Here is a 13,575-nt window from a genome sequence, read left to right on the forward strand (position 1 = left end):
TTTAGGAAATTTAACATGAGGATTTAAATGGATTGACTCACTGTTGATACCAGCCTCAAGTGGACATTTGAGGAACTGCATTTTTTGGCACTTCAGCATTGGCTTTATTTCTCAGCCCTAGAAGTTTTGATTTGGTTGGACCCCTTTTTGCTTTCAGGACTATCTTAATTCTTTGTCATACAGACCTAACAAGGTGCTAGAAACGTTCCTCAAAGATTTTAACCAACATCATGGGCTGCTGCAAATCAGCCATTTCACCACATCCCAAAGGTGCTTTAGTGCACTGACTGGTTTCTGGTGACTGTGGAGGCCGTTTGATTGCAGTGAACTCATCATGTTGAAGAAACCAGTCTGAGATGATACGAAATTTGTGACATGGCATATTGTCTTGCTGAAAGTTTTCAATTAGAATGTTGTACTCTCAAAGAAGATGGATCTTACAGGCCTAGTACACACATTTAGGCTGCAGCGTTTAAATCTGCTGAAACTCTCCTACCAACATGAACACATTAAGAAGCTGTAAGATTTACGTAAAGTTCTATGTTTAGTTAGTGTAAGCAGTTGATAATGATTTGGTAATGTCATATTTATCCTGTGTTATACTGCAGAGCACCTGCTGCTGGACTGCATTAGTCCAAGTAAAATTCTAATAAGAGGGCTGAATGTTTTATAGATGTCCTGCCAAACAGAATGCTATCATGAAAGATTGAATTTCTTAATGGCATTTAAGTCAGAAGAGATCATCATTTACGACACTGATTGGGATTAATTAAACGAGAAGCACAAGCTTCTGTTAACACTGCTGAGATCGATATATTTCCTTGAAATAAAACAGATATTCAAGTTGCCACAAATACTGCAGTGTGAGAATTGTAATCTTACAGTTTTATGGAGGACATTCTAGGCTATTAAAGAGTTAAACCACATTAATACACACACAGAAACACACACATACACTCTTGAACTTACTACTTAATGTGAAATTTTCTTTTAATGATAACAGGCTTGACCTCTGACAGTGAGAAAACGTGGCCCGTTGGTCGTTCCCAGAAAGCGAGAGGAGGGATAAGACTGTCAGCAGAGCTGGTGATCTGTGTTAATATCTGATGTAGAGACCTGGGGGAGATTTTAGACCTACAACCCCTCGTGTCTGACAGTTCCCCCTCTCCCCTTCTCTTAATGTTTCGCAACAACGGAGGAAAAGTACCCAGCCCAGTGTCAGGTATCAGAGGGTTGCCGTACGCCTGCTCTCGTTTAAGGCGGCCTTACACAAAACAAACATTGTGCAAGAGGACTTCCAAGAACTTGAGCAGAACATGGAGTTGTTTTGCGGTCTAGATCCCTCCAGACTGACACGAGGAAGAGATTTATGTTCTGCAGGGAGTGTGAGGTTAAGTTTGTTCGTGCACGAGTGAGCCAGCACACGCACACACTAACACACTTGTGAATTAACAGCACATGTAAAGCAAGCGAGAGCTACAACATTTTCCTCGCTTACTCGAAAATTCCTATCATGGCAAAATGAGCTATTAACAGCAGATCTGCCCTTTAACAAAAACAAAAATGAGTCAAGACAAAGACACGGGAACAGTGTGGAGCCTCACCAAGCTTTATTTACATGCGCACCATTTCTTATACAAACTAGATTAAAATTCAAAATGGAATACACAGGAAAAATACCCACTAACATCAAGTCGAGAAGAAGCAAGATTAATAAAGGGCGAAGTTCGAAGGGGAAAAGCTCATAGGGGCATTTGGAGGGGAGCTGGCCTGGGCTTCTTAACAAGGATAGGAGGATTCAAGAGAAGATAACAAAAAGGAAACGTCCAAGAGGTGTGTAAGGTATCTAGTGGTATGTTTCTATTTTATTTATTTTTTTGCTTTTCTTAACTTTAAACCAGCTTGTGCTGTGCTGCAGGTGTGTGTGTGTGTGTGTGTGTTGAGCAGATTTCATGTGCCTGAATGAAGCACTGAGTGGTTGTGTAGACGACCTGCTCCACTATTAAATGTAAACGATCTGCCTGAAGAGCCGCAACATTTCACACTGAATGTACGAAATGTTAGGAACACCTTTCTGTGACTGAGATTTGCAGTTTATCAGGGACCAATAACCTCTCTTTAAATAGACGAGGACTAGAGCGTGCCCTGACTTCACCTTGTCAGTCTTCTTCACAGGACCAGTAAAGTAATATTTAGTACAGTCAGTGTAGATGACTTGAAATGCTCAGCGGTTCAGGTGGTGGCTCAGGATTCCCTCCCTGTCAAAAGAAATGACTGATAGCGCTCTGGAAATATTAGATGATAATTCCAGCTCGTTGTCAGTTGACACTTTTACCACGTCAAAGGTTTAACCGGTGGGAGCATCAGGACATGAACCTACTCCATGTGGAATAAATCAAGTGTGAAGCTGAGAAATGTTCATTAAGGAGGCTTTTCCCTGCATCTGCACTGACGTACACACACACACACACACACACACACGTAATAATAAAAGCGGGAGGAAGGTCAGCCCTGATTTTAAAAATAGGAACAGAGTGTATGTGTTTGAGTGCTAAAAAGGCAGGGTTTCTCTGTGTGTTACAATTTGTCGAGGGACGGCACCACTGGAGAGGTGGAGAGGGGTACAGCTAGCTCATGCACTAAACCTCAGATACACGGGAGATCATTCTAGCCAACCATGCACACCCAGTCCTCTGCCTCAAAGTGATATACACAAATCTGTACACTATTATACACAGCAGGGAATACACTTTCATGTCGCTGCCCCAAACCGAGAAGGGGCACCAGGGTGTCCAGATTTTCAAAATCTGGTCCAACAATTAAATCTCTGGTAACAGTGTTCCCTCCTACCCGGCGTGTAACCTTGTTTCTTCAACTACAGAGGTATCACAAATATCCATGGGTCAAGTACTACATGAGTATATAAGGACATACAGCGAGTATATATGCATTTCACACAATTCATAATGCATAAATACATACATGCATACAGTCGGCCGTGCTGTATGCACCGTGAGGGATTACACGTCCTCGTGGATTAAATTCAACTGAAATGAACTCCACAGATTAACACACATCAACAGGAGATACAGGAAATCACCTGCAGGAGCACCAGGCGTGTCCATGAGGGCATGTGTGTATGTGCATCACAAGTCCAACAAGAGGAGGAAAAAAACAAAACGATGACGGCAAAACCAAAAAACATAACAGATGGCGTGAAGTAATCATCCTGACGTTTATCTTCCTTCCTCCTCTTCATCTCAACGGCCAGAAGTTCACAGGTTACAAGTTCACAAACACAAAGCGTTGCCTTTTATTGTATATTTTTAAGCAAGAAATGTTAAAATGCCATTCGAATGTGACTTGATGTTTCTTAAATAGGAAGCCTCCCTTTCCCCCCCTGAGTGATTCTGTATATGCATAACAAGCCCCACAAGCTCAAGACAAGAAAACAGCAGAGCTTTAATACACATCCCTGCTGTTATTTTACTATCTGTGAGTGTAATATATATATATATATATATATATATATATATATATATATATATATATATATATATATATATATATATATATATATATATATACGTATATATATATATATATATATACACGTATATATATATATATATATATACGTATATATGTATATGTATATGTATATATATATATATACACATATGTGTGTGTGTGCTGTGATTTGGCTGCCAGCATATCCTACTGTTTGTTTCAAGTAATTTGGCAATATACAGAGATAGCTTATTGTTTTACTCAAGAAACAAATGGCTTCTAGAGGAATGAGCCTTAAAACCCTGCTCCCCCTGCCGTCTTCAACCTCGCCGTGCTACAAGTGGCTACAGCTCTGGCTTCTGCAGGTCATGGGTAAAAACAGAAAGAAAAAAAAACAGAACAAACAAAATGCACGGCTTGCTCTCAGGACAGGATTCAACACTGTTTATATAGCACCTGTTATGGTGTGGAAATGTTCACAACCCTAGGACACAGGTATTCAATGTGGCTACATCGTATGCTGTGATAAATGACCTCAACACAACTCACCAGAAGCTAAGAAAACTAAGACAGACAAGATCTTTTCTTTAAACTTCCCGCTGTCCTGCACTGCACAAGGATCCATGACAGAGATTTTCTTCTTCTAGGATTTTGTCTTTTTTTTTTTCTCTTTTTACAGTTTGATATACACAAGGATAAATCATGTTTCAGGTAATTGTAATAAAACCCTCCATATGCTACAGTTAATTTAAATCCAAGCAATTTAGAATAACAAAACAGCAAGTGCATGGCCTTAAACTGAGGAATTCAAGATTTTACAACTGGGACAACGTGTCAGTTTGTCTGTATGTGTGTCTGCATGTACTGTATGTGCGGCCACTCAGTGAGTAAAAACACTCCATTTCATCTCTTCATTTCACCAAAACACCAAATTCTTTCTGTACAGACATGTATGATCCAGAAACAAGTATGATAAAACAGAAAATCCAAAAAACAAACACAGAACATTTAAAATCACTAAGAACAGAGGGAATTTTTTTCAACATAACACATCCCAGGAAACCACTGGATCAGATTTACACCACATCACTTCCCGATCTTTTTTACACTTTTGTCTCTTTTTTTTCGTTGCCTTCGACGGGAACAACTGCACCGTGCACTCCTTCCATTCTATGCTTGATCTTTCGTCCTTGCATTCCACCTGAAACCCCTTCTGATAAGCAGTGTCTCTTTGATATCAACAGGCTGGGTGGCAAAAGGAAAAAATTGCATAATTCTAAGATTTGTGAGTTTGTCGTGATTGTTTCTTCTTGTTGGTGTTTCACAGGAGGCTTTGAGGGCTGATGTGCAGCATCTCTAGAGTCTGTTGGATCGTTCATGGTTCACCAGTGTGGGAGCGAAGGTAAAGCTCTCAATAGGAAGTCTTCTTCTGTAAACACAGGGTTTGTATTTTACATTGTGCTGATGGCAGGTTTGGCAAAAAAAGGATGTTGTGTGTCTGATCTTCTCTTGCACTACAGTTCAGACCTGGAGAGACAAAGGACATTATATGATTATATTTGAATATTTAGGATGTGTTTTAAAGCCTAAAATCTTCTCTGGTCTTGGTTGCAAGTCAAACATTTGAACTACAATCAGTATTGGAACCTTTATTATACATATCACAAATCCATGTTACCTACAATTTTCTGTTCAGTTCTGGATTGAAGCTCAAAGCTACTGCTGGCACTTCTGCAAATTAAATGTATTTTAAATCTGAGGACAATAACAGGCCTTTACAGTGAAAATGAAATTGACTTTCATAGTTTGGTGTTACCAAATATTTACTGCACATATTTTTTAAATTAACAAAAACATAACATCTACCTTGTTATCAAAGACATTTTGCAACATGAGCTAGAAAAAAAACTACTAGAGAAGCTATTTTATATAGCAGAGAAGAATGATGAAGCAATGCAGAGCTGAAGTGGTTTCGTGAAGAAAAACTTGTAATTTTGTTCTGTGAAGTCTTTTCAATTCCAAGAGCAGCACAGACTTGGACTATTGTTCATGATTGGTCATCCAAGCATCTCAGTGTTTACTTTCAGGTCTGACAGCACCAGTAAGTGTACAACATCTACAACATAAACCATACGTATTGCATGTATTTGACAATGGTTAGACAGGTGATGTACTGTAAAATGCATTTAATACACCTTCTACACGGTACAGAAAGATTTTTACAATTCAAGAAAGTCATTTGTAGTTACACTCTACCATACACATATCTTCATCAGTTCTACACAGAGACCTTAAGAGATTTAGCATTTTGTTGCAAAAAACTGCACTAGTATCCGGGTTCTTGCATCTGAATAAGCTCACCTTTGCTCAAATGCCTGATAATTTTCACTCAGAAATACACACCTGTTTTGCACCCTGCCTCTCAGCCGGGTACCCAGCTCTGAGAGGTCTGCTTGGTGCTCGTGAAGTTGCCGACTCCGTTCATGTTGGCCAGAGAGTCAAAGTTAAAATCCAGGCCATCTGCATCCATCAGCTCATTCCTGATGATGGAGTCCATGTCACACTCCAGGCTGCCATTGAACATGTCCAAGTCCAGATCTGTGGGGAAACGATCCTGGCAGATCCCTCCGCTGCTGCTAACTGTTCCGTTCAGGAAGATTGAGGTGTCGATCTGCATGGAGGAAGACCCGTTTCCTCCCAAGGGTGAGAGCAGGAGCTGCTGTTTGGCATTAGCCAGAGCGTTAGCCTCGTTGGCTAGGTTCAGGCCTCCATTTAAAGACCTGTGGTTGTGGTTGTTGCTTTGCAGCATCTCGCGTTGGCTGCCCTGAAGTCCTCCGGTGGTCCCAAAGGTCATTATGGGGTCATTGCGGAGCATGAGGCCACGGCGGGAGTTCTGGGAGATGACGGCCGCTGCGCTGGCCTGTGACATCAGCGGGTCAGACTGGGTCATCATGACGTCGCTGTGGTTGTGGCTGTCAGAGTTGAGCAGGTCTTGTAGCGTCTGGCTGCCAAAGCGGGACATGCTGATGCTGGAGAAGGACGTCTGCTTGTTCTCCTGGATGGTCTGCATGGGGGACGGACGCAGAGAGGAGCCCGCTGTGTGAGGGCCGAAGATGGAGTTACTATAGCCATTATTTCCACCATTAGAAGAAGAATTGGAGGATTGAGAAGAAGTGGAGGAAGGTGAGCCGATCCCGTTGGGCTTGGACCCAAAACTGAACCCTGAGGAGCCATTCTGTGTGACCTGGCTGGAGGTGGTTGGCACCAAGTTGATGTTATCCAGCAACTCGTCCATCAGGTCGTCTGTGAGTCCGTCATTCAGGTTCATTGTACCTGCCAGGTCTGCTAGGCGGGGCAGCTCAGTGGGCACAGCTTTCCCATTGCTTGTAGCAGGAGATAGCGCCCTGCCAGGACTGGAGTAGAGCATCGGCGAGAGAGGAGGCTCATCATCGGGCACCTCGTCTAGCTCGGGGTTGGCCAGAATAGGCGAGAGGCGGCCACTCAGTGTGCTGGCGTTGGAGTTAGTGCGAGAGCGGAAATCTGTCCAGGCATCCAGCTCCTCGCTGCTGCGTGACGTTGGGCTTCCAGGCCACTTGGAGAGACCGGACGGGCTATCTCCACCACCTTCACCTGCAGCAGCTGCAGCCTGCAGGGCGGCCTTCTTCTTGGCAGCGCGGCCACGGGCAGATTTGGTGTACTTGTTGCTGTTGTCCATGGAGACCGCCCGGCGCCGTGGAGCCTTGCCTCCCTTTCCTCCCTCCGGGTTGATCATCCACCAGGAACTCTTCCCTGTTCCCTCGTTCTGGACACGGATGAAACGGCTGTGGAGGGACAGGTTGTGCCGGATGGAGTTCTGTAACACACAAGAGAGAAAGACTGCATTGAGTGGAGTGTGCTAAATCATCTTGGCACAATTACTCAAACTATGACTGTCATCAGTATTGATTTGTTGCATTCACTCTTTCCTTTTGCCAATACAACACTCAATGAATACCTTTCATCAAGTCCAACAACAGTGATCCATAAACCACCCACTGCCACTGATTCTGCGGCAACGTAAACACTTGCTCTCTGTGACTAGACATACAAACAAAGCAAAAAAGCCTATTGTTTCAATTGTTCACCCACTAAATATAGACAGGCTCACATTAACGTGGAGCGGCACTTAGCGCTGATGTCTGCATTGTTCCCACTGTAGCTTTTGTGTTGTGGGTACAGAAGAGAAAAGAGACACAGTGGTCTATAATCAAGCGTCTCCTCAGTTATGAATGACACGTACAAAAAGCCTCTGTGCATCAGATCATGTGTGTTTCTGTGCGCCTGTGTGTGAGTCTTGGCTGGTTTGTATTGATCAACTCTGAGCTGATTTATTGTTAGCGCCCCAAAGGCTCATTGTGGGGGAACTGGTGCACATGACTGCCTCTGCTAATGATCAAGAGTTTTATTCACTACACAGAGGAAGCATGCTCACATTAAAGGCCCAAAGTGCAAAATAACAACCTTGTTGAATCCCTCGTTGCTCCACTGCCGCCGACTTTGTATACATGCATGGTTATCAGATGGCGCTTTGTTTATTCTCTGTGTAGATACATTTAACTCATTAGTGGCGTGGCTCCAACTGAAATATCTTGACAACTATGGCAAGGATTTCACACATTCGTGGTCCCCAGAGGAAGAAGCTTTCTGACTTCTACTAATAACTACTGTCAGTAGAAGTCTACTGACATCTGCTGTAGTAGATTTGATAATGTTTTGATTTGGTATCATGAAATCAAGACTTTATTTTACTCAATGCTTTGACTAAATACCTGAACATCTATGGTCTTTCTCATGAGGCTATGCTTTAATTTGTGTTTAGCGCTGACTGAATGTTAGCATATGAACACATCTAATAAATTATGCAGCCAAACATTATGCTACTAGACTCTTAGGCTTGTTGAGATATAACGGAAAGAAGTTACCACTCAGAACTTAAACAGCTACATGTGTTGATTCTGAGGTAGATAAGAGTAACTTCTAGAGCTTTTATCACAGTTCAAGCCACAAATACCTAAAGTGGTACATACCAGTAGAAGCTATATGAACAAAAAAAGAGTGAAACCCGAATGGGCGCCTTTCGGATGATGCGATGAGTTGGGTGATACTCAAACCGCAAGAAAAGAAGATGATACTGTTTAGTGAACTATGATACGTTTAAACAGGAGCAGGCCTCGTAGGCTGCCTCACTTCTGAGCTCGTTTCCAGTAATTGATTAGTGCAGGTTAAATGAAGGATTGTATGATGTAAGTTCTGGCTGTGCAGCTACTCAAGACTTGAAATTCCAACTATGCTCGATGTGTAAATTACACCCATGCACACGTCCATCTGGACAACCCCCCTTCACGTGCACTCAGACACCTACACAACCACACATTTGCAGCCATCTGGTTACTTAAGAAAAAAGTTCCTTCATGGTTGTTGTATGAAAGCATAATGATGATACACAAATGTTAAGACAATGTTCTCGAATTTCAACCCAGCAACAGGACATGCTTATTAAAATGATTCTAACCTTTCTGACCTCGCCTCTAGCATTGATTACACTTTCTTCTTGTGCCCCACAGTCCACTAAAGGCCTGGTTAAACTCTTTATTTTGCCTCAGCCCTCCTTCTCTTTCCATGCCCCCTCCCTCTCACGCAGTTTCTGTTGTTTCACAAACACACAGCTCTTATGGGCCTTGAGGGACTCCGGGACTATGCTATATCCTCCCATATAAACAACCCAACCGCCATCCACAACATGCACGCATTTTTCCTCTCTCCATTTTCCTCCCATGTATATTTTTACTCCCCCGAAACAGAACAGATTTCTGGGTTCCAACCAGCGAGCACCAACATTTCTGAGTGTTTTGTGGGAATCACAATATTGTTTTCCACGAAGCGGTCCCATCTTTCCAGGGCAACAGTTTACAGACGAGTTGGTTTGGACTGTTATTCTGGTCAGAGGCAGTTCAGAGAGAGCAAGTTTAAGTTTCTGAATGCTACGTTGGCAGAGCGAGGACTTCTGGGGCCAAACTGAACCTCTGACCCTCTGTGAGAGTGTGTGTTTGTGTGTGTATGTGTGTGGGGTTCTAATAGCTGCAATAGAAATGCTCTTGAATGTCTTGTAATTGTTGTGCAAAAGGTGGTTCTGCAGGACAGTGTGCTTGTTTGTGACCGCTGTTGTGTTGTAGCAAATCATCCAAAAATTAAAAAAAATAAATCACACTACATGGTATGTTAGTGTTTGTATTCGTGCGGCTGAGTATTCTGTGCAATGAGGTAAGATGAGAAGAAATACCAGGGAGACCAGTGTTTATCCTCTGCCAGCATCTCTCAAGGCATGATGTAATGCTGTTTTATTACAGAACATTTTATAAACACACACACACACACACACACACTCGGGCTTAACGCTTCCAGCTGCCAGGAAGATGTAAATAATGGGAGAGGACAAACTTCAGTACAGGAAAAATAGAACTTTCAGGGGAATGAATGAGAGGAGAATGAATGGAATGCGAGTTTCATCCTCCAACTGCTGTAAACGTTCACCTGCCAGCTCCTGACACTTCATCAATCCTTCTCCCTTCGCTTCGTCCTACGTCCCTTTATCCCTGTACCTCCGCCTCCTCCTTCTATTCCTATTTAATGTTTCTCTTTTCCGTGCCACTACACGTAGCCCTCAAATGTCAAATGAGGTATTTCATAACTCGGTGTGATGGAGGAGCTGTAAAAGGAAATGGGACATCTGCAACCGAAGCACGGACAGTGAAGAAAAGAAAAGAAAATCCAGTGCCAAGTGAAGGTGAGAGTGAGAAGATGGTGACTGCAAGATGAAAGAAGAAAAAATGTGTGTGGCATTTATCAGTGATATGTGCGATAAACTGGATGTGTGTACAGCTGTGGTACTAGTAGTCCATATAGTCTTCATCACTGTTATTCTAGAGCATTTAAACGTTTCCTAGGTTCACTCCACGATACAGGGATGGAGCACCACTTGTGGTTCAGTACATGGAAAATATGTTGTTTTACGATTTTGGTGCACTGACCTTTTAACCATTTGATATTTTCCTCGCTCCACATGTCATGCAGACATCCAGCCTCTCCTGCAGACCACAGACTCTCATTTCTGCCCTTCTTACTGTATTTAATGACACACTATGGCATATTATTTAACTTTCCAGGAGTTCATTAAATTCCTTGTGAATAAAAAATACATCTCCTTAGGTGCCGAGTGTCCAAAGTATCAGAAAAAAGTCTCACAGAGGGAGTTCATTCTTTTGTCGAAAATAAATCCCAAGTCCTGTATCTTAAATCCAAATCCTCCCCTGCATCTGCACTTTCCCTTTATAACTGACAGATTTATTTGGTAGGATAAATATGGCATGGCAACATTTTCTTGGAATCCTTTGTTTGTGTTCGTTTTTTTTTTTATGTCAAGATGTGGCTCTTAAAAGAAATGCTGTAAATCTGACATAAAAAAAACACGATTATTATGTGTTCTGTTTCATGCTGGATGTTCGGATGTGCTGTGGGTTTGCGTGCCAACATGGCACATCTCAGTGTGAGTGGGATACTGTACGCTTACTACTGTGGCTCCTCTGGGGTATTCCCAAAGCCCATTAATAAAAACAGCTCAGTGAGACAGCAGCTCTGATTCATAGCTCCTACTATGCAGCCACAGGAGCTAAATAACACACACACACATACGTACAGTAACACAGCTTGCAGCGGAAACCTTCCCAGGCACAATGACACTGCTGACACTATCAAGCTAATTTTAGGGATTTTGAAAAAAAAAAAAAATTTCTCTCTCTCTCTTATTTCATCCAAGCGCCTCTGAGATTTACATTTACTCATGGGGGCCCAACTCGCTAAGACAGACAAATGGGTTAGTAGGCTTAGTTTGAATTTAACCTTGCTAAGAAACTGTCCTTTAAAGACACAGCTTGACATTTTGGGATATGTGTTTATATGATGAATATCTACATTTTGGTTAAATATGATTTTACGGCCAGCAGAGATTTAGTGTATCTAAGCATACAGTGGAAATAGCAGGAAACTGGTCGCCTGATGCAGCGACAATTTTGGGTTAGGCAAAATGAATACAGCATGTTAACCCTCTGCACCCTAACGCCTGCCAGCAGATTTGAAACACATGCAGCCTTTAGGGAAAATATACCACGTATCAAACCCAGAAACTGTAAAAACAGAAAGATTCATTCGCTTTCCAACTTTCTGATTGTCCCTGAACTACTCATCTGTGAGCTCTATCAGGAAAATTAACCAAATCTAAGCTCAAAATTGAAATTTTAATTTTTTTAATTTTAATTAATAATTTTCTTCTACATGTCTCATTTAAATGTGCCAAGAACAAATCTGATTCTGTAAAAAAAAACTAAATATTCTGAACTTCTCAGCACAACCATGAGGCCATTGGTGACTTAGCTGTGGCCACCAGTCACATGATAAATATTCAGGGAATTTTCAGCTGAAGTGAGGCTGAACTGTAGTCTTTGTTTACGCTTGCAAAACGTTGCACAAGTGCCTCCACTTTCCCCCCCCCCCTTTGTAAAACAAGCAATCAAAGAAATGGTTTAAAGTGTTACTTTATAGTCCCCATTTTGTTATGTTTCACATAATATCGAGCAAAATGACAGAAAAGAAGTATAATTTACATGTAGACACAAAAGACAGGCAAAAATTATACAGTTTTAATGTGTTTAAATGCGTAAAAAATATTATTTTACAAATATTTGCTGTTATTTTGACTTTTTTTTTCCAAACGTTACAGTATTCTGTTGTTTTTATCTGGTACCCTTGCTGCCAGATTTTTTTTTTAACAGTGTAGGCAAGTAGTCGACTCATCCATAGTGTTTTTTAAAATATAATTACTTTGTACTTTTTTTGCTACACTGTGCTATTTTAGAGCTCGCTAAAATTTTACAACAGGACAGGCTGATTATTCTAAAATGTACCTCTGTTGGTGTAGAAAATGCAGGTTCAGCTGTCAACTGTTCATTAAACTGGTTATCCAGGTTCACCAGTGTTACATAGTTAGCATGGCAGCTAACTCAAAGTACCCTGACAAAGCTTTGTGAGACAGACCCAGCTGTGTGTGTGTGTGTGTGTGTGTGTGTGTGTGTGTGTGTGTGTGTGTGTGTGTGTGTGTGTGTGTGTGTGTGTGTGTGTGTGTGTGTGTGTGTGTGTGTGTGTGTGTGTGTGTGTGTGTGCACCAGCTGCAGTCAGAGCTCAGGAACACAGAGGCCTTTTTGTCCGTCAGCAACATGTGGGAACAATTAATCACTGTCAGCAACCACGCTAGGAATCTCTCTCCCTCCTTTCTCTCAATCTTCTCATTTTTGAAGGCGTGTAGGTGAACCCATATTTGCATTTATGCAAATCTGAATCTGGAGTGTGTGTGCACATCAACATTTGTAAGGAAGCCTTCCAGAGACACTTTAGTTCCAGGCAGGAAATTAGACAATATATAAGAAAAGCTGTAACTGTATAGAAATTAAGACCAGAATGGTAATTAAGAGGAAGAATTCTCCAATTGGTCTGGATGATTCTAAGAGTGCTTTCTAATTGGTTGTTGCTGTTCCTGCTCCAGAGCTGGTGATTGGTTGAGGGGAACTGGTTTATGTAGCCAGGCAGTACAGAAAAGGGAGGGTCTACATGGTGTTGCAAGTGTATTTCATCACCCAGCGACAGCACGTATCTGAACTCAAATGTATGAACTGGGTCGGTTTCACTTGGCCATGTTCCTGTACTCTGTATGAGCCGGAGAGAAACAGTCGGTGTTGGACATAGACGCCACTTATTGGATGATAAAAAGGGGACAGTGGAGGGAGGGAAGAGCTTGGTGCTTTAGGAAAGAGTTGTGTCAGAGGGTTACAGTGTCATTGAGTCAAGAGACGACACTGAGCCAAAGGTCAAAGTGCTTCGAGGTCGCAGCTCTAGTCTCATACTTCGTAGCTCCGCCCCGTTCACCGAGCTTCTCCTGCTGTGATTGGACAAACTCTGTGACCTGAACCTCACACCTTT

General features: G+C 42.1%; 1 protein-coding gene across 2 annotated transcripts in view; it reads right to left on the reverse strand.

Moving 5' to 3' along the window:
• Positions 1–1,588: 1,588 nt before the first annotated feature.
• The window catches only part of foxo3b (forkhead box O3b), a 45,325-nt gene continuing 33,338 nt past the window's right edge, over positions 1,589–13,575 (reverse strand). For both annotated transcript variants that reach the window (XM_035955999.2, XM_023287664.3), the window contains exons 3-4: positions 5,914–7,363; positions 1,589–5,037 (exon numbers count right to left, since the gene is read on the reverse strand). In XM_035955999.2, coding sequence (XP_035811892.2) covers positions 5,933–7,363 — 1,431 coding nt within the window. In that variant the 3' untranslated portion in view covers positions 1,589–5,037; positions 5,914–5,932. The remainder of the gene's footprint in view (positions 5,038–5,913; positions 7,364–13,575) is intronic.

The sequence above is a fragment of the Amphiprion ocellaris genome, chromosome 12 (assembly GCF_022539595.1).
Source record: "Amphiprion ocellaris isolate individual 3 ecotype Okinawa chromosome 12, ASM2253959v1, whole genome shotgun sequence".
NCBI lineage: Eukaryota > Metazoa > Chordata > Actinopteri > Pomacentridae > Amphiprion > Amphiprion ocellaris.